This window comes from Botryllus schlosseri, chromosome 2 (assembly GCF_051294905.1).
Source record: "Botryllus schlosseri isolate E-star chromosome 2, Bs_hap1, whole genome shotgun sequence".
In the NCBI taxonomy this organism is placed as follows: domain Eukaryota; kingdom Metazoa; phylum Chordata; class Ascidiacea; order Stolidobranchia; family Styelidae; genus Botryllus; species Botryllus schlosseri.
The window spans coordinates 22,863,721-22,883,704 of record NC_137237.1 but is presented as its reverse complement, the minus strand read 5'-3'; the positions used below and the strand labels follow the sequence as shown (position 1 = coordinate 22,883,704).

The following is a 19,984-nucleotide window of genomic DNA, read 5'->3' as shown; positions in this document are numbered from 1 at the left end:
CGCCATTGTTTTTTCCATGTAATTGGAATCGCAATCGAAAACTTTTAGACATTGCTGTATTTGTAAACCCTATCCCGCGTTTCAGACGTAATCGCAATCATAGTCGTAATCTATTACATTGATACAGTAATTGGCCAATGTCTGCTCCATATAACGAACTTTCGCATTGGCGAAACCTAGTGTAAAGGGACGAATGTCACCTTTACCGCACCCAAGTTTGATGTTAGCAAAATAGGGGTCGTCATAATAGATTCTTTAAGTCGCTTTGTTGCTGAAATTGTTTTGCCGCTTGGATTCCAGTAGTGGATACGCCGGTGGAGATATCTATTGTTTTGGTCCTACCTACTGATATATTAACTGAAGAAAACAAGAGGCTACTGAACACGTCCCTTCAATCTGATTTCTACCAACAGTGACACGCCGCGATGACTGATTAGTTATTACTTCGCCTGTACAAAATTGAGTGTACGTCACAATGAGCGGTATGTTGAATACGACATTTGCCGGAGTATCGTCCGCCTCGATACAGAGAATGGAATATGGATGCATTGGTCGAACGATGGTCGCTCATTCACGAACCCACAACGGATCGCTTCTCGGGAATCAAACTACGATAAAAGCAGAAGACACAGTATTCTCCCGCACGGATCCCGCATTTTCTGAGCAAGTGTGGATATTTCCTGGTGGGTGCTATGTATTCAACGTTTGGTCACCCGACATTAGCTTTTGATGATATATTGACGACGGCACGGAGAATTCGTATTACCCACATTTCTAACATACAGAGATTATGTGAAAGAAATTTATATTTATTGCATTGGTAGCTAGCAGATCAAATGGGCAGGTCAAAGGTTTCGATAGCAAATTTCCAATAGGCCTATGTGCTAACACATATAACTGTAAGTTATTATGTTGTGAACTCATCATACTGTCATTGCCGTTAAACATCCTGCTAGCAAATATACTGCAATATTTCTACTGGCTTCTTTCCCCTTCAAAAATAGTTCTGATGCCTTGAAACTTAAAATGCTCTAGCACACAAAAATTGCCTATTCTGCTGTAATAAGTGTTGCCATTATGACGTGACGCACAACGTCTTTAACGAATAGGCCTATACACTTAAATGCAATAGTGATGCGATATGTATTTGCTGTTAAGTAGACTGTATTGCAAATACAATACGAGTAAAACGCATTCAAATCAATGTATATTTCGTGTTAGATCACCCGTGAACAATATCGCTGGAAACAGAGGTCAACTGCGAACTGCTATTTATCGGCAACTTAACGATTGCTTGAATGGTACTTTGTTCAGTTTTCATTAGGGGTGTTCAAAAATGACTTTGTTTTCTCAAATTGTACTAGCTACTTGATAAAATTATTAGGTTACCTAATTTAAGCCTACACACCAAATTTGGTTCAATTTCAGCCAGTAGCCACATTGCGACAGGAGAAGAAAGTTTCTATTTGTTATATAGGCCTAAAAATAAATTGAAAAAAATTTCAACATTTTCTGTTCATCCCATGAAAGTGGTGGGTTGTCTACAGAAACGATGTTCAGTTGTTCACAAAATTTGGTTCAATTCCAACCAGTGGAGGCGGAGTTATTGCCGTCAAAATTTGGATTATCAATAAAATAGTATTTACGGTGACCAATTTTTTAATTCTTTATTATAATTGTGTGTATGTTCAAAATTATTTTAAAATATCGGTGCTGGCAAATTGATGGAGCAAATCTCAGTCTAATCCGGTACCGGATTATCAAGAAATGGCAGTTACTAGCATATGCTGGCGAGATCCCACATGGTGCCGGAAGCTCGCTGCGTCCAACGTTACATGCTACCTGGTGCTTGATATCTCCCAAACCCGTGTTTTTGACCATTTAGTAACGCGCTCTTATAAACTGATGACGAAACATGTCGCATGATGAATGTTTCAAGGAGTGTATTCATCGGTGGCTTTATACGGATCCCAGACTAGACCAAGGCGGAAGTTCGTGTATGCAACCTGTAGCGATACGGGGCGTAATAACATTAGCGGTATATGGATCTAGCCCAGAAACCCTATTGATACGGTCCGAAAAGGTTACGGAATATGATCAGCCGTAATTGAACTGATAACCAAGCCGGATGTGATTTCGGATGAGTAAACGCAGACTGTCGGTGATAATGGCCTTAAAGCTGCTGTGTTGTTCTAGTCGTGGAAGTAAAACGTGACAGCTTTCAGCCGAGGAACGCCCACCTTTGAGAATGTTATTTGGCACTAATGTTCTTCGCCAACCCTCAATCCAGGCCGAAATTAAATTACGAACGTGTGTCATAGTCAAGACGACCTGATGCGCACATGTTTATAGTACGCGATCAATAAGCCGTGCCCACTTTAAAGTTGATTTAAGCAAGGTAAGGATGGATGTTAGAAGTTTTGAATTTTGATTCACTAAGAATGGACTTTCAACTATCAATCTCATTATGAATTTATGTGTAGTAAACTTATTATATAATTGCTGGCTCGGTATTTCTGCAAATTTTCGAGGGCAACGCCATTCGCCCAAATATTTGAAACACGCAAACGAAGATCCAATTAGATCAAATCGATTGCGTTTCGACCGAAATTAAGAAAGCGGTGCGGTCACGCTATAATTGCTTTAAATGCGGAGAAAGTCGCCATTTGCGATAATACGATCGAATTTCGGCGTCTTGCAGAGTCGAAACATAGGAGAAACGCAATGTGTGCACCATGAGCTTATTTCGCTTTGACGACTATACGCTCAGTGCGCTGTCTGCGAGGTCAATGGCGACAAAGCATATGTTGCCGTCACCTTTTCTATGACTCTCACCATAAATAGAAGTCAGAATATGCGCTACAACTAAATTGTAATTGAATAGTATCTTCCTATTGAAATAAACCCGAATATTTTCGGCTGACACTCGTCAGGGATAATCGTCAGGAACTAGTAGAGAATTGGAAAGAACGTTGTATATCAACAATCGCAACCCAAACTATGTCAACGGAAGGAGTTCGTGTACCACCTAAATATAGTACATTGGGTGCTCTCTCTTTCATGCTGGTGACGTCATATTTTGTGATACAATTGTTGATATACAATGTTCTTTCCAATTCTCTACTAGTTGCTGACGATTACCCCTGACGAGTGTCAGCCGAAAATATTCGGGTTTATTTCAATATGAATATACTATTCAATTGTATATTGAAGTTCTGTACCTCCATGAAGCTCTTCAACTAAATTGTAATAGGACAGTAATGTTGCACAGTGCTGACAGAATCATCAAAATAAGTCCAATCGTACCAAAACCGCTCGAACACAAGACATGCGTGGAAGGCGAGTCGGAATATCCGGGCACAGGTGTTTTCCCAATACTGCTGACCCGCGTGTAGGGAGGCATTCGACTAATGTTACATCGAATGTGGTGAAATCGAATTGTCTTTTGGAGTTTATCTCCTATTCTAGTCGATTCCCCATCTCGCCAAAACGGCCACAATTGACTTAGATATGCGAGCATGTATTGGTAATTTCTTTATGTCATTGAGGATCTATGATCACCGCCTCAAATAATTTCATCAAGCGGCATACCATAGGCCTCTCGCAAAAAGCAGAAATAACAAAAATGATTTTACAATGTAATGATCGATTACAAATTGGTCGTTACTGTAGGAAGTTACAACTCCGCCGATTAATGAATTATCTTTGCTTATTGATCCCAAATTTGGCGGCGCTCGGATATACTATCCCCGAGTGTCAAAATGTAAAAGCCGATGCCGGATTATTTTCATGTCATAATCCGCCTGTTTTTACAAGTCATCAAATTCAAGTTTGGTTAGTTACATTCTTGCGTATGCACATAATTAAAATTGAGTTTACGTGGAGGCATTCTAGCAGTGAAATGACTAACCGTATTGGTAAATAGCCTAAAATCTATAGATATCTTTCGTGCTGATATGATTTACTATTACATTCGGCATTCATTGTAATCCGCATACCACTCAATGCTAATCAATGAACACGCTACGTTACCTTGAGAGTGTATTATAAGTCCAACATACCACAACGTAATCCGGCAAGATATTCAGTTTAATGCAGCGTGTATATTGGAATGTCAGACGCATTCGTTCCCGTGGGACCTTCATCATTGATCAAATACATCGAAGTTGATTGAAGTGAAATAGTTGAAGGAAGGAAGTTGAAAAGCATGCCATGCGCCATTCCAAATTAGCAACGTCATTGCCTGTGAATTAAACATGTACAGTTGTACATATGCAGAAGTATTGAATGATCGTCACGCTAGCCTAAAAGCAGCAGGTGATTATTATTATTCAATAACTGTGCTGGATTCGATGATTCTGAATAATTTTGCGAGTGTCCTTTTTCGTTTCTCCGCATGGATGATCTATACCTATAGCAATATGTAGCACATGCGTTTCTCGTATCTTATGTTATTTGCTTTCGTGCTATGGCGCAGTACTGCACCACCAGTGAAGCAGTCAGAGAGTTAACGACGCGACTTCCCCTGCAATTTCTGACTCGAGAAATATTATTTCATTCGCTTTAATCGCGGCACAATAGACACTGGCGGCGTCACGTGATTATTTGAAAAATTTCACTGCCTGTCCATATTTTCAATATTTTCACTATAGGGTAACACATTTTTACCAGTACCATGTTCAAACTCTTGAATGCTAAGTTAGCGTAATAGAAGGTTCGCCTCGAGTGAAATTTGTACGATTGTATGATATCAAATCTCAATTTCAATTGCAAGAATCATCGAAATAATTCTCTGAAGAGCCCACATAAATGAACAATGTCGTCGCCAGTGCCCAAAAATAGGCAACGATCATCTCCGCCGGGACTCGAACCCGGAACCTCTGGATTAGAAGTCCAGCGCGCTATCCATTGCGCTACGGAGACCCACATTTGCCCGTGGAGGCACATCCCATACTTTAAACCACCAAACATGAATGACGCACCAGATCGCGTTGCTTGACTATAGATATCTAACCCGTCACTTAGTTGTGTATAGGTTGACGATCGAATCGATTATGTTGTTATAGCGAGGTCCTGAAAATACTTCAGGCGTAACATATGCATATTTCCCTTTTACGCCGGCAGTTCGGCTCAATAGCTGTACTCGCAAACTTTTCTGTCACAGTTGTTAAGTTATTTCATTGTACCAACGTTAGAGATTCACTACACTGCATCGTCAATGGCGTTCTTCTTCCGTCCGGCGTAGCGAATGTATTAGCGAAGCGGGGTGGATGAAATCACTATAGTGCAAACTGCAAAGAGTCATTTGCTGAGAAATAGAGAATTCGTCCAAACTTGGGTCTTTCAAAGACTCTGTGGTACGCAATGAAAGAAATCGTGCCAGGTTATACGCGATCAGCAAAAAGGTTAAAAACCATTGAGTTATCCAATTTATTAAACTCAGAGGTGGTCAAAGTAGTCACCGCCGCTACTCGAGTAGAAGTAGAAGTAACGCCGGTATTTCCACTCAAGTAGAAGTAGAAGTGGTGGTTCACAAGTAAGTAAGTAGGTCTTCTACGCTTATTTTTGCCTACAAAACTGAAAACTGTCAAGTAGAAGTAGAAGTAGTCTAAAATCATAACTACTTGAAAAGTAGTGTGAGTAGGCAACATATACTTCAAGTACTTCAAAAAGTAGAAGTACTTCGTTACTGACCACCTCTAATTAAACTTAGTAGACTAATTCCAGTTCCTCTCCAGGCTTATGTGATGAATCATCCTTTATCTCCTTTCTCTCTCTCTTCTACCTTTGACCCGATACTGACCCATGACTGTTATCGATCGCAAATTGCAGTCGCACAGTCTCGCAATAGAAGAGTCACAGATCTGAAGTGCATTCCAAAATAAGCATCTCCGCCGGGACTCGAACCCGGAACCTCTGGATTAGAAGTCCAGCGCGCTATCCATTGCGCTACGGAGACCCACATTCGTCAGCGATGGGTGCAATATAATAAATTTGGCACATTCTTTAGGAATATGAATTTGGTTGTGGAAAACCACTCCAGACTTATTCTTCAAACACCAGCACCATGAACGTGTCTTCTCTGCCATTTCAATTCCTTCACATTTCATTAATAGAGTGGGCGTGGATATTGGGAGAGTGCATCGTGGCATCTGTGATGGTAAACCCCACCGCAAATCGATTGGGATTGAACATCGCTACTTCAAGTTTAGCGATGTGATCCACATTCAATGATAGAATTCAGACGCATAGCATGAGAGTTGTCAGCCTTAATCATAATTATGATTTCACCGACGATGTTATTGTGCGTCGGTGTGTTGCTCAGAATTCGCTAGTAGAACGACATACCTGATTCATATCATATGCTTCCTGTACTAGTTATCTTTGGCATGACGCATTACATCCACAACCGATCACAGATGCTGTGTAATACCTTGAAATACATCTAGTAGATTGTGCGTACATAACGAATGCAAGTATAAATGATACCTGAGGACTGAGGTGTTTATATATATTCAATAAATTACTATTATTTTTTTATGTCAAAGTCCTTAAAGCCATCTATATAATCGTTACCAGTTGTAGCAAGGCAAAATTAGCATATGCACAATTGCACATTTTACTTATCAAATGGGTATGGTATGGATGTATCCGTTTATTTCGTTTGTTTTTAGATACGATCACGATCACGAAATGGAAAAAATTATGTTCTTAATTATTCGTAATTCTATAGTAACACGCAAGGAATTGATGCAAATTAATTTGGAATTTAATATGTGGGATGCCTGGTTGTAACACAATACCAGCATTTCACTCGAGCATCACAGTGATCTTTGTCTTTTCCGCTGGAGACATCAAAAACGAGCTGCTCTGCTACGCGTCTTGGACGCAGCGCCCATTCAAGTGTCATAAGTAAGCTTTAGGTATTCACTCAGGGTCCATTCGGGTTTCCGGTGTTTCGGAATTATTGATTCTCTATCCGAGCGGTCATTGTGCGGACTGCAGGTCCTATGGGCTACTGAAGCTGTCGAGCGTCCACATACCAATGTTGCAAGCTTTTAAGAGTAAATTAGTTGGATCAATGTTTGTGGTAACTGTTTCTAATGGACCTGAACCAATGTATGGGACAAGGGGACATCGGTGTTTCACATTGATTCAGTACAATATATATTATAATCAAAGTTCTCTTTACAGCCCAAGAAATACCAAATCTAATCCTTTACTCCGTTGTCCTCCTTCTTGCTGTGGGGGGAAACATTCTGGCGATCATTACCCTTCTCGTAAACAATCGGATGAGGACAGTTGCCAGTTGTTTTCTGTTGAGTTTGTCAATTAGCGACCTCATGCTGGCCATCATATGCATGCCGATAACTCTTACTGGTCGGATATTGAAGAGGTACATATTTGGACGGGTTATGTGCAAAGTAATGCCACTTTTAATGGGTAAGTGTGTGGATTTATTTATTGTAAAATTTATCTATTCTAAAATAAAAAGTCTCCTATCATAACTATCGACCAGTTAGCAAGATACATATTGTACTCGCTCCATTCTCGATGATATTAGGAAATTCCAAATGAGGAGGGCATGCATATATTCAGTGCGGACGGGGTTGATCGACATGTATTGTGTACATTATACAAAATATACGGGCTTGTTTAGATGATTTTCAGTCGGAATTGAGAGCTCTAAATGGCAAGCTGAATCTTTTGTGCTAATCAATAAGATTTGGTCAGTAACCAAGTACTTCTTCTACTCCTGCCAAGTACTCAGGTTGGCTAGGATATACTCCCACTACGCTTATCTCAGTGCTTACAATTTAGACCGTTTGCATCCAAATCTGCATTAACAGATTTTTTGACAAACTACTTTTTGTATGTTTTAAATAGTGTCAAATCGGAAATCGTAGGTATATGAATTCGCATCGTTTTGATGGGTGACATGGCCATGACAACTGAGCGATACAGCCAGATCATAATTTCGAATCGCACCTGTTACGATCTCCATTAGTGATTTTGTATTTATCGGGAAGACGGAGCTTACGGTATTTGAAAATTGACCCCTGAATCTGACTAACAAATGTGTGCAACGTCTCGTGCCATACTACTTCTTCAAATGACTTACTTCAGTCCTTCTCATATATTTTATATTTGTATTTTATTTATACCATAACAAGTGTTGGCATGTTTTGAAAATCGCTACTTAGACCTACATATAGGCTACTTGAGTACTAAAATTATTGCATTTACATCCTCGGTAAGGCCCTGAAATTATGATTTTCTCCAGGAGCTTCAGTATGCATTTCAACCTTTACTATGCTGGCGATATCAGTGGAAAGGTACTACGCGATTTGTAGACCACTAAAATCGAGAACGTGGCAGACTGTTGAACATGCGTATAGGGTAAGCGTCCGGAATGTGTAAATAGTTTGATGTGGCCCGCGATCGAAATGAGTTCGAAGCCCCTTAATTATAGTGTTTTCGTAACATATAACTGTTGTCGGGTTATTTTACATACACGTATGGACATTTTAAAGCACCAAGTCGAATTCTACAAACATAATATGCGATCGATGAAATGGTTACATTACTTAAATCTTCAAATGCTGGTGCTGGACTGATCGATATTTCACGCGTGTGAAATTACAAAATGACAAATTAGTTAATACAGACGTCTTCGGTACACGGTATGTTATGAAAATGCAGCAAAAATTGAGATAGATTGAAGTGAAACGTCCTGTGGACTCTCTTCGTTATGTTTCAAGGAATTTTTCAATCCACCACTCAATGAGCGAGAACCCGGAGCATATTTATCGGCAAACGGGAAGTATCATTAAGGATAGACAACAAAAAAGATTCCTCCTCTACTCTCCATGGCTATTTCGTATCCAATTCTGCAGGTCATTATCGGGATTTGGATATTCAGCTATGTTTTAAGCCTGCCTTACGCGATCATGAGTGACACTTATACCGTTCCATTGATCGACTACGGTTGGTGTACGGATGTATGCAGACTTGTATTTCCGAATCAACAAGCAAAACGAGCATGGTAATTATTTCTGATCTATATCGAAAAGTGCTTTCAGTTGCTTCCGAGTTTAAATCGACTTATGGCCTGATTCAACGCAATTGTCTGGTCGATACGTAGGCTACAGCATGCTTGCTTTATAGTTTCAGATATTTCGGCTCCACCCATTGCCTTGACGACAAAACTTTTTCAGGTACTTATTCCTACTTCTGGCACTATTTTGCATTCCTGGCATTTTGATGACCGTTGCGTACACAAGAGTGAGCTGTCAAATATGGAGAGAATTCAAAGTCAAGACCATTCACACCCCGTCCGGTAAATACAGATTGTATCACTTGGAGCAGGGTTTTGCTGAATAATTTACATCTGGAAGTAATCTTGATGGCAAGTATCATGCCCAATTAGATCTCTTCGTATTGTGAGACCTTGCTATGGCTTACATCGCAAGTATATGTCGAATATTATCTGAGGACGGTGTAGGTCTATTTATCCGGCCCAATATTGTCATCATATTCAGTATATTTGCGGCCGGGGATCACTATCCCTTGTAGATTCAAAATTGAGGGACTAGTCTGTGGATTTTCATAGGGATTTAGTCCTTTACTCTTGATTCTTGCGCATTAACTACTATCAATTCCACAACATATATATTTGTGACTAAAAAAATGATTAATGAAACTACAAGTAAGTGCAAGCTTCAAAATATGAATCGAGCCACACTGTGGGTGAGACTATTTCACGCTTATAAAACTTGTCCCAAAACTGTTTTCTACTTTTCAAAATCCAAATCGTAAAAAGTGACTTTTTCGTCTAAAACCTGTTCAAGTAGAAGTGGCACTCTGGCAGTAGTCTATATACGAAACCGCTTCGTATATAAGTAGGGCTTTGGAGCCGAAGCCGGAGCAAGGAGCCGGAGCCCCGGAGCCGTGCATTTTCACCGGAGCTGGAGCCGGAGCCGGAGCATTACATAAAATTCAGCCGGATCCGGCGCTGGAGCCATTTATTTGAGGAGTAGCTCCGGCTCCGACGTATTTCATAAGATGCTATTATATATGCAACAACCATATCTGCTGATTTCACATAACGAGTGCTCCAATATCGAACGTCAAACCATTGGCTACAATTTGGATTCCTATTGATATGCGCCCATATTACTGCAGTTACAATTGAATAAAAATCGCACATTTAAAGATTGAATGCAGCTGTTTGGCTTAATGTTAACGAGTGCAGTGACAGTGTTAAAACGCCGCATCAGAATTTTAATGCTGCACACAGCAATGGCATGGAGTAAAGTGCGTTCTAGTGCAAGTATGATGTTATCGACAATTGACAAGTATTCATTATGACACAGCGGCACCTATGTCTTTGTGGCTGCATCCGATGTTACTAACGGCTGGCAGACTCCAGATTACTATAGATAACTAACTTACGGTATAGATTAGTAATCTATATAAACCAGGGGTGATCAAACTTTTTGGCTGAAGGGTCACATGCAATTGACGAACGAGTGCGCGGTCCACTAGCCGCGCCAAGTGCGTAGAATTTTGAAAGTTTATAGATGAACCTGGTCAATAATATCATTACTTTAGTATATTGCGGGTCTACTGTGTACCACCTGCTGGGCTCAGTTTGCAAGGACAGGACTATTCGGCATCTGGTCATATCGATATCAAAGGTTTCCGCGATTTCGCGACAGTCATTGTGTGCCTACATTTCATCGCCGACGATCCTTCTGCGAGCGCAAACGCGAAAAGACTTCCTCTCGAAATTGCGAATATAGTTAGATTCAATCGGGAAAACTATGCGTTTTTTTCATTTTTCAGGAGAGGGTAGGCTACCACGCAAGAAATCGTTTGACAATTAAACACGCAAAGCGTATTTTGGTTTATTGTAATGTACGACGATTTACTAAAAATGTGACGGGGCCCTGGATCTGCCAGACTAATCAGATTTTTGGTTGTCCTTACAAGTTCACAGTCTGAGCAATTCATTTTCGATAATATAACAAATTTAGGAAATGACCTCACGGGCCACTCAAAATCTTATGTGGCCCGCGGGTTGGCCACCCCTGATATAGACAGACCTATTCGATAGTTTTCAGAGCCGGAGCCGGAGCTGGAGCCGGAGCTATTCTATGATAGAAGTAAGCTCTGGAGCAGGAGCTGGAGCAATTCAACATTTACGGCTGCTCCAAAGCCCAGGATAACTAGTGCAAGTAGAGTAGACTAATCCCACTTCAGCACTTCAAAAAAGTAGAATTTCGTTGTGTGAAGTTAAAATGTGGTGAATGCTAGACTGATCCGACTCCCGCCATTTTTATTAAATTGAGCCTGAACCTGTCTCGATCGGAAACAGAAAAACGCGTCACTACTTCCTGATCTGTGCTCAGTCGAAAGTCATGGGTGTTAGGTACCGCGTCGCAGAGCATTATTGCTACAGCTTGTTCTAGCGGCGCGATAGTCTGATTTCGTCGTTCCGTTTTGCCAGACGCTCACGCCTGCGACGACGAGAACGACACCAGCGACGGACTGTACATTGCCTATCGCAGAGGCAGCAGAAAGTCTTTGCGCAAATTGCGCATCTCCGTCAAGAACTTGGTCGCGAAAGACTCGCAAGGTGCGGAAGCGGTGGCTCTCAATAAAACGCAATCGTCGAAGGAGAAGGCGAAACGCACGGAATCGAATTCGTCGATGAAAGTCAGTGCTGTTTTGTTTGTTGTTGTTTTAATACCCATGATGCTTCGACTTCGACTATATACTTCGGTAATTTTACACTTGGACGATAATCTTGATTACGATTCTTGAGTTGCCGACTTTTAGCGTGGCTCGAATTCGTCCTAGGCTTTTAAAGCCTTAGGCTTAGGTCCTAGCTAGGTCCTAGGTCAGGGGTGGCCGACCTTTTCGGCGGAAGGGCCACCTGAGATTTACGAACCATTGCGCGGGCCACTTGAATGTTGATGTCCTTTTTAAGTCGTCCGATGAAAAGCGAACCGGATTAGGTAACGGTAAAAATAGGACTTATATTACTACGCATCAAAATCGATTACAGTTATGTCCTGAAAAGTCTGTGTAAATGTTCAACCACGCCAGGCGCGCATTTTTTTAAGTTAATGAATGAATTTGGTCAATAATAATTCTAGTTGCATATATTGTAGGTCGTCTCTGTATACCGCTGGCGCTTGGACATATCAATATCTAAGATTTCAGTGAACATGCGTCTATCATTTCGTGAGGCACCAAAACTAAAAGCAAGAAATCGAGTCACAATAAACCGCGCGAAGTGCTAAGAAAAATATCAAGCCAACTAAATGTGCCACGAAATATTCTACTTTGTGGTCAGATACGAAGATAGACGAAAAAGTGGACGGCCCCTGGCTATAAGTCTATTCGACGGAACTGATATTCTAGTCATCATCATCCCTAAGTTTGCTGTCGGACTAATCAAATTTTTGGCTGGTCTTGAAAGTTCAAAATAAATTACCTGGATAATTGATTTTTTTGACATTATAACTAAATTTTGTGAGCATTACATTGCGGGTCACTCAAAACCTTCTCGCGGACCGCATTCGGCCCGCGGGCCACGGCTTGACCACCGCCCCTGTCCCAGGTCGTACTTGAACCCGCATTGTAATTTTAGCGGCAAGAAGTGATTGTAACTCGATTGAGCTAGTGATTGATCGTTTGCCATAAATAAGTATACTGCGTTTTTCATTTTTGGTCATTTCCTACATTGTTCACGTTCTACATTGGTAACTTTTCATTCACATTGTTACTTACAGGCCTACTGTTGATAAATTTAGCTAGGTATAATCTCAAACTTACACATTACAATCGTTATTTATGCGGCGAGCACAGGCCAACCAGAATCGTGCTCTGGCGGAAGTGTTATAACCTACTCACCACTGTATAGCTACCAAAATTTATCCGCGGAATCTGAAAGCATATATCCGATTCCTCTTTATACGGACGTGGTGTCTATACAAGACGTTTGTTGTGATACCACTTAAAACGGCATGGATCGAAATTGGTTGCCCAGCATTCAACGACGGAATGGCATCCGTCAGATACAGAACAGTGGGACTGTGGCAGTGTGGCTGCCGGATAAAAATTCTAGCCGATGAATATGGTGCGCAGTATAGGCCTACATTGTTCGTGTTCGTTGTTTATTTTCAATGATTGCGATATATAACTCTTGTGAGAGGTCGACAGCAGATAACGCAACCTTGATTAATCATCAATATATTTTCTGTCGAAGTAGTTTATGCTATGGCGAGGTTGTGAAGATATATGTCACCTTGCCTAAATCATGGAGGCCTCGTATGCAGCTATTCACGAAAGCGCGGCACTAGTTTTAAATGTAAAGTTAACTGGAAATCAGCGAATTGGGAGCGCAATTTTAGTGCTCATTGGGATATTTTTTTTATAAATATGTAGGAACACCCGAAGAATTCCGCTGAGAACGGCAGGATTTCTGTCAAAAAGGACCGCGGCAACTCACGTAGAGTGGAGGCTCGAGTGTACAGTCAAGCGGAGAGACTGAAGGCAAAGAAGAAAGTTGTTCGGATGCTGATAGTTATTGTGGTGAGGTCGATTTAATGTTGTTGAACTAATTAAGTTATCTGCCCTAATGGCTACCTAAATGTTGCATAATTGTTGGTATAAGTAGTACACAACATTCGGTAAGGAGAGTCGACATATAATTTGAAGAAACTGCCAAATCGAATTCTAAAATTATGATTAGATGTATTGCCGGAGACCTGTAAATTAAGTTTAATGTAACAGAAAATAACCCGGTTAAAATTCTAGTAGACTGTAAATCAATATAAAACTTATGCATAACATATCCGTCATGTGTACGGTTTGCGTACGAAAATATATTCGGGAAAAAATTAGAACACGACGGATATCGGAGTCTTGGGCCGAAACAGCACATTTCTGCCAGTGAACCGATATTTTGTCAATATCAAAATGTGATACATTTCAAGAAGAACGTCTGATTAGTGACTGTAATTTAAAAGATACATCTTGTATCAAATTAATCTAATTTCGATAAAACTACTGTCGCACTAGCAATTCCACCACAAAGACAATGCAATTGAGGAAACGAAACTTTTCCACATTTTTACCAATGATTAAACTCCAGCGGTCTTCATGGATCAGTCATACTCATACCAGACTGAAAACATAACTCCTATACTCTTTTTGCCGATGTCATCTATCGGAAACACCAGCATTGGCTTGCTCAATAAGCGATGATGCGTGACGTGAACAAGACAATGTTTCAGTTGGCCTCTAATCAGCCTCCCTGGCGAGATAGCGTATTGCTAAAATCCACAGCTGCAACACCAATGTGTTGCGGGTTCGAGTCCGACCGAGGTCGGCTCCAGAATTCCTACCTATGTGTTGGAGATTTATCTAGGCTCCTCCTCGCCATGTGATCCGCATACGCGGTGTCGTACAAAAAGCCTAGAAGTGCTACAAGTCGGCAGATACGGAATAAAAACGAAGAATATCGGCCCGTTGTAAATGACCATTGTAGTCGACAAACACCATTAATACCATAAACAAACAAGCAATCAGCCTTCATAATTCAGGGGCGTGTTGGTCCGACGTGACATTACTGTAGCAGTAATGGGGCGGTGGAACTGTATAATAAAATATAAACAATTTGTGACAACCATAATGACCAAGAGTCCGTTAGATAATGTGATTACATCATTGCACAGGCCGATAAATAACACCATTTAACAAAAATTCAGTTAAGCCGATTTTTTGATATTTCCTATACCATATTCCTTAGTAAAACATGTTTCTGGCATTTATTTGCCCCAAGTGTCGTTCAAAAATGTCATTTAAGCTTTTTAAACTTCCCGCACCATGTTTTCCAGCACCTTTGTTGACTTTCCCAATAACTGTGACGTCACTTCGATCCATCATTCAATTCATAACAGCTGGTTGTTAGTAAATTATGCTAATTCATGAAATAATTTCTGGCCCCCTTCGAGGTCGCCCCCCCCCACAATTGGGGGGTCTGGGGTGCGGCAGTTACGGCCCTGTGTTGAATGAATTATGTCAATGCTCTATTGGTTCTGCCAAATATTTCTATATAATTTTGATCCTCTCTCCGCCCACATGATCAGAGTTAGGTTATCGGTAGAGCTGGTGTAGGATGATGACTCCGTAATGTAAGAAGCGTAATTGTACATTGTTAAGTCATGTTCATGTCACACCGATAAGATTATCTATTAGCCCAGGGGTCACCACTCCTTCTCAAAGTATTCGGCGGTAACATAACGTTGCGCCTGACGCATTCATTTTATGCCCGGTACTACAGAGCTACCTACGTGGGTAGTCACGTCCACGGCAGTGCATTTCGCGCCGTATAGATCAGGAAGACAATGTTTATTTGAAAACTGCGTTCTGACATGGGCGTCGCCATGTCTGCTATGGTCTTTGATTAATCAACGTGTCGCACAATCCAAGATTTCAAGTCGCATACATAGAATTCGAGAGTGACATTGGTCGCCGGCGCGACAGTAACTTAAATTTGAGGATATTGAAGAGGGGCTCCGAGCCCATAATCCTCAAGACGGCATTGTCCTTACCTCTCAAAGACATGTTTATACTGCCACGAGAATAATGAAAATTTGCTAAGAAGTCGCTGCAATAGTGATCAATTTCAACTTGACTTGACTCGGCCGAAATAGCACTTAGCCAGCACTTAGTCAGCCCCTCTCCCAACAAAAACAACAACAACATTGGTCTCCCATAGGGTGGTATACCAAACCTTGCAGTCGATGTACCAATTGTGCCATTTCCCTTCATCTAACCAGCCAGCCCTATACTAGGAACGCCATAATATATTCCAGATCTTATTTTTCGTCTGTTGGACTCCGCTATTCATCGTCAACGTTTGGAAAGCGTTCGACCCAGAAACAGCCCGCGAAAAGCTCGACGGGATCATCGAAATCATACAAGTGAGTGTCGCTTCTGAAATTGCACCATCGCGTCTATCACTTCACCGACGCCCTTTGACAGCTGATGTCATTCGCGTCCACTTGCGTCAACCCGCTCGTCTATTGCTTTATGAACAAGAGGTTCCGAGCCGGATTTTTAAACGCGTTTCTGATCTGCGTGCCCGGCGTGGAGAGAAACAAGTGGGGATCCACGAAGCGGAATGCTGCATTGTGATAGCCTGTCGTTGCAATCTCAAACACGCCTTGTCAAGTTGCTATTTTCTTATGTATCACTGTTCAATTTTTGTAAAGAAAAAAATCGATTGTATATCTTTAACTGCTGTTTCTTTATCTTCAACAATGTATCTTTACTTTCTGCTGGTATGTTCAGAGAAGCATTAGGTTAAACGTGATTTATTATTATTGGGTTAACGCGGATGTAATGTGTAACAGAATTTTCACCATGGCGTACGGATACTTTACGGATACAGCATTCAGCGTATATAATATTAGATCTTGAATTGCTGTGTATTTCAGCGACTTCTTGATCAATGCAATGTTGTGAGTTTTCTTACACAACTATAAATCTCGGCATATCGTGTTGCAGACAGAGCTATACCAGCACGTAACTCTACTCACGTTGCTCCGTGAGTCACCGTGTTACCTGGGGCCTACGATAACTTGTGCATTACGCCTGCGATAGCGGGGAGGACGACGTTCGCAAAACAGACATCAGCGATTGCTTACGATTTCGCTTCTCCCAACCAGACGCCTCCCTTTTAGCCGAAGCCGAATAACAGACGAAATTAGTACTTTCACGTTAAAAAGTCCAGAGTTACATTTGACAGTGTCGAAAGATTATCCACTAATCACGGAAACAGGCTGTACTGTACAGTGTACAGAGTGTAAAGCGATAAGGACCAAACCTTCTAATATTAAGTATTTCATTGCACGGTAAAATCAATGAAAGCAAGCAAAGAATAATTAGCCCAACTACTCGTAAAAACGAACACCAAACTTATGGTCATAAAGTTCCGACCTCAAATTCGGTGTATCAAATGTATCATGATGTATACTAGCTACGACTTGCTCAACTGTCGCTTTTCAAAAAAGTCCTTCGCAGCATATTTTATCACAGGGGCATTAACCTAGTACACCTACCATCAACATTATGTCGGTGGAGATCTGGCCCCTTTCTTTCGTAACTCTCTAAGGACTGTAATCGCGTCAACGCTCCCTTTGCTGTACCTTTGCTGTATTGAGGTAAAGCTTAAGCTTCCGAAGATGTGTACCGGAGTAGGAGCGCAAAACGAATCATTTCGGAAGAATATTGACTATGAGCATGATCATCAGGATTTTGAAGCTCCTCCAGGAAATTGTTGGCGGATTTATTTCGGACATTTTTGAGATAGCACCAAACTTAGTCAGAGTAGCATTTGTGCCTGTGTGAACCAAGAGGCAGAGGAACATTCATTCCATCGCACTGCAATTCGGAATGCAACTTATCGTCAATCTTCAAGATTTTTGAGACTTTTGGGAAATCATTGAATTCCATGTGGTAGTAAATCAAATGTTCATCATCTTTTTTGTACGTTCTGGAGAGCGGGACTCCGTCAAATCTGATAAGCTGCTTATTTTATCAGCCAACTGGAAATCTTTCAACTAATCTTTTTGAAATACCATTTCTTGATGTGTTTTTTTGCAAGCAGTCACAGTCGGGATCAGCGAAGTCCGCTGCAGCTCCTGCTCGTATCGAATGGAAGGGACTGGTTTTTCATCCCAACGTACATTTTTTCGCTAGTTTAAGTCTTTGATATACTTTGATTCAAAGTGCAGTACACAAATTTCAGAATTCGTAGTTGGCTCCCAACGCTTTCGTTGGGTGAACAGAAAATTTTGAAATTTTTGGTAATTTACTTTTATATAATAAATTGAAACTTTGTTCTCTTGTAGCAGGCTGGAATTGAACCAAATTTGGTGTGTAGGCTTAAATTAGGTAACCTAGCAATTTTATCAACTAGCCAGCATAATTTGACAAAAAATTCATTTTTGAATACCTCTAACAGCTAACAGTTGACTCCCCTTCAGCCCAGACTCCTGAGATATGATGTTTGCCATCTGGCTGCCCGACCAGAAAGTGGGCTGTCCCACAAGACGGAAGATCAGGATCATAATACAGAATATCGTTCTGGCGAAAAATGACTATGTAGTCCAAAACATCATGAATACCAAAATAACAGCCCCCCTAGGGACCATAATTTTCCACCCAAGCATGGGATTGGAACAATGGAGACAGACTGCTACCCTACATGACAGTGGATGTGGAAGTCCGGAATGAAGCGTACGCAAACCACTGCGCGCTGTGGAATATACTAGGACAGTGGTTCTTAACCTTGCCTCCAGCCCCCCCCCCCCAAGGGGCGCTGGCGAAAAATGACTTCGCAGTAGACGATGTGGTGGTAGGACATATCCTTAACGAGTATTCAGAGCAAATTAACACCGAAAACTTCGTTAAAATTTAGCCTACAAAATACACATAGGTTTAATTGTCCATGAGCGCCTAAATGACTGGCACCGAATGTTCCTGTCTTGGCAATCTGAACCTCAGAAGACGAATTCCATCTGGCGGAAAAAAATATATGCCAGTGAAGAAATATCAATTTCAAATCGTGTGCGTCTTTTGATTTAGTATATACGATTGGGCGACAGGAATATAGAACTAGATATCTCTGTTAGGCGATATCACTGTTGGACGGTTCTATATTTTTTGATATAGCAGACAGGAGATCACGAAATAACATCATGCGACGACGTCATTCCACCCGCCCGCCCGAATATGTTTAATTATTAGTTACGGGCCCTACAGTTTCCAAGACACCTCACAACGTTTTGACGAGTCCACGCACACTCGACGACTCACTGTGCAGACCCTTGGACGACTAAAAATACGTCATTACTTCGGATTTGTTGTGCGCATCGTAGATTTTTGCGCGCAGCTTAGAGGGAACATTGCACCTCACTCAGCTCTGCCGGTAAATCTGGTAACGTGAGGAGAGAGGACAAGAAATTGATAGCAACATGCGATTCCCGATCTTATTGACCGATTTTATCATGAATTATCGAAAGTTTTCGCGCTTCGCTCTGGCTCGCTAAACAGTAGCCTACAGCTGATTTCGTGGCAAAAGCGAACAACGTGATGGGGGCGGTCGGTTTATCACCCTATGGAAGCCCAAGACCCAAGTTTTTTCGGGGGGCCTGACGAAGTGCCGTTTCGTTCCTGCCAACGGGTATACGCCCGAAGATGTATAATTATTATTGAGGGGTCCTACCTTTTCAATCGCACCAGTGATGAGCGGATAGTGATTTACGAGACTCCGAATCCCTCCGACAACTTTAGTATCTGAGGAAAACTCCCTCCGACTCCGAAGAGCTCAATCCCAGACTCCGATATACTACGATGAATCTCGTCAAGTATCCGAAACAGTGGCAAGCATGGTACATGATATAACATGGTAAATGTGATAATATGGTTGGCGTCATAGTATTGTTTACTCTCCAGTCCCCAATCGCAGTGAAGATGGCTGATTTTTATGCACTTGGCAATCATTTTTGCATGTTACCCGTCATGTTACAACTTTACAAGGTGTCAACTGTCTGTGTTTTGGTGTATTCTGGTCAGAGCTATCCGAAGATATTAGAGACAAAAGTTACAATACTCCGAAATTCTCCGTAAAATTACCTGTAGTAAACTCCGATTCCGCTCCGATGCTCATCACTGAATCATACATCACTCGGCTCTACCGGTGAATCGGTATACGTGAGCAGAGAGAGGATAAAATATGATATCAATATACATGCAATTCCTGGTCATTATGACCAATTTAATCATTAATTATTGGAATTTTTCGTGCTTCGCGCGTCTACGCGATAATAGCTGGCTCAGTAAATGGACACCCAATTTAGATGACTAATGTCAGAAAATAGCGGATACCCGAATAAGAGTC

General features: G+C 41.3%; 2 protein-coding genes and 2 non-coding genes across 5 annotated transcripts in view; 2 read left to right on the top strand and 2 right to left on the bottom strand.

Moving 5' to 3' along the window:
- The window catches only part of LOC145434183 (serrate RNA effector molecule homolog), a 356,705-nt gene that overhangs the window by 70,993 nt on the left and 265,728 nt on the right, over positions 1-19,984 (top strand). The gene's annotated exons all lie outside the window — the stretch shown is intronic.
- Positions 95-16,317, top strand: LOC145434175 (cholecystokinin receptor-like). Of its 2 annotated transcripts, none has more exons than XM_080311490.1 (9): positions 95-683; positions 7,195-7,443; positions 8,285-8,400; positions 8,898-9,046; positions 9,219-9,340; positions 11,513-11,721; positions 13,459-13,605; positions 15,894-16,001; positions 16,063-16,317. In XM_080311490.1, the coding sequence occupies exons 1-9, from the start codon at positions 476-478 to the stop codon at positions 16,213-16,215; spliced, it is 1,461 nt and encodes a 486-aa protein (XP_080167616.1). In that variant the 5' UTR covers positions 95-475; the 3' UTR covers positions 16,216-16,317. The 2 variants fall into 2 exon arrangements, with proteins under 2 accessions (XP_080167616.1, XP_080167617.1); XM_080311491.1 differs by lacking the exon at positions 95-683 and adding an exon at positions 6,526-6,912.
- Positions 4,851-4,923, bottom strand: Trnar-ucu (transfer RNA arginine (anticodon UCU)). The gene has a single exon. It is a non-coding gene; the product is annotated as a tRNA-Arg (tRNA).
- On the bottom strand, positions 5,887-5,959 carry Trnar-ucu (transfer RNA arginine (anticodon UCU)). Its single transcript has one exon. It is a non-coding gene; the product is annotated as a tRNA-Arg (tRNA).

Coding starts and splice junctions, on each gene's coding strand:
- LOC145434175 (XM_080311490.1), top strand. CDS start 476: ATGAGCGGTATGTTGAATACGACATTTGCCGGAGTATCGTCCGCCTCG. Junction 9,047..9,218: donor CAACAAGCAAAACGAGCATG/GTAATTATTTCT, acceptor AAACTTTTTCAG/GTACTTATTCCTACTTCTGG. Junction 11,722..13,458: donor AATCGAATTCGTCGATGAAA/GTCAGTGCTGTT, acceptor ATAAATATGTAG/GAACACCCGAAGAATTCCGC.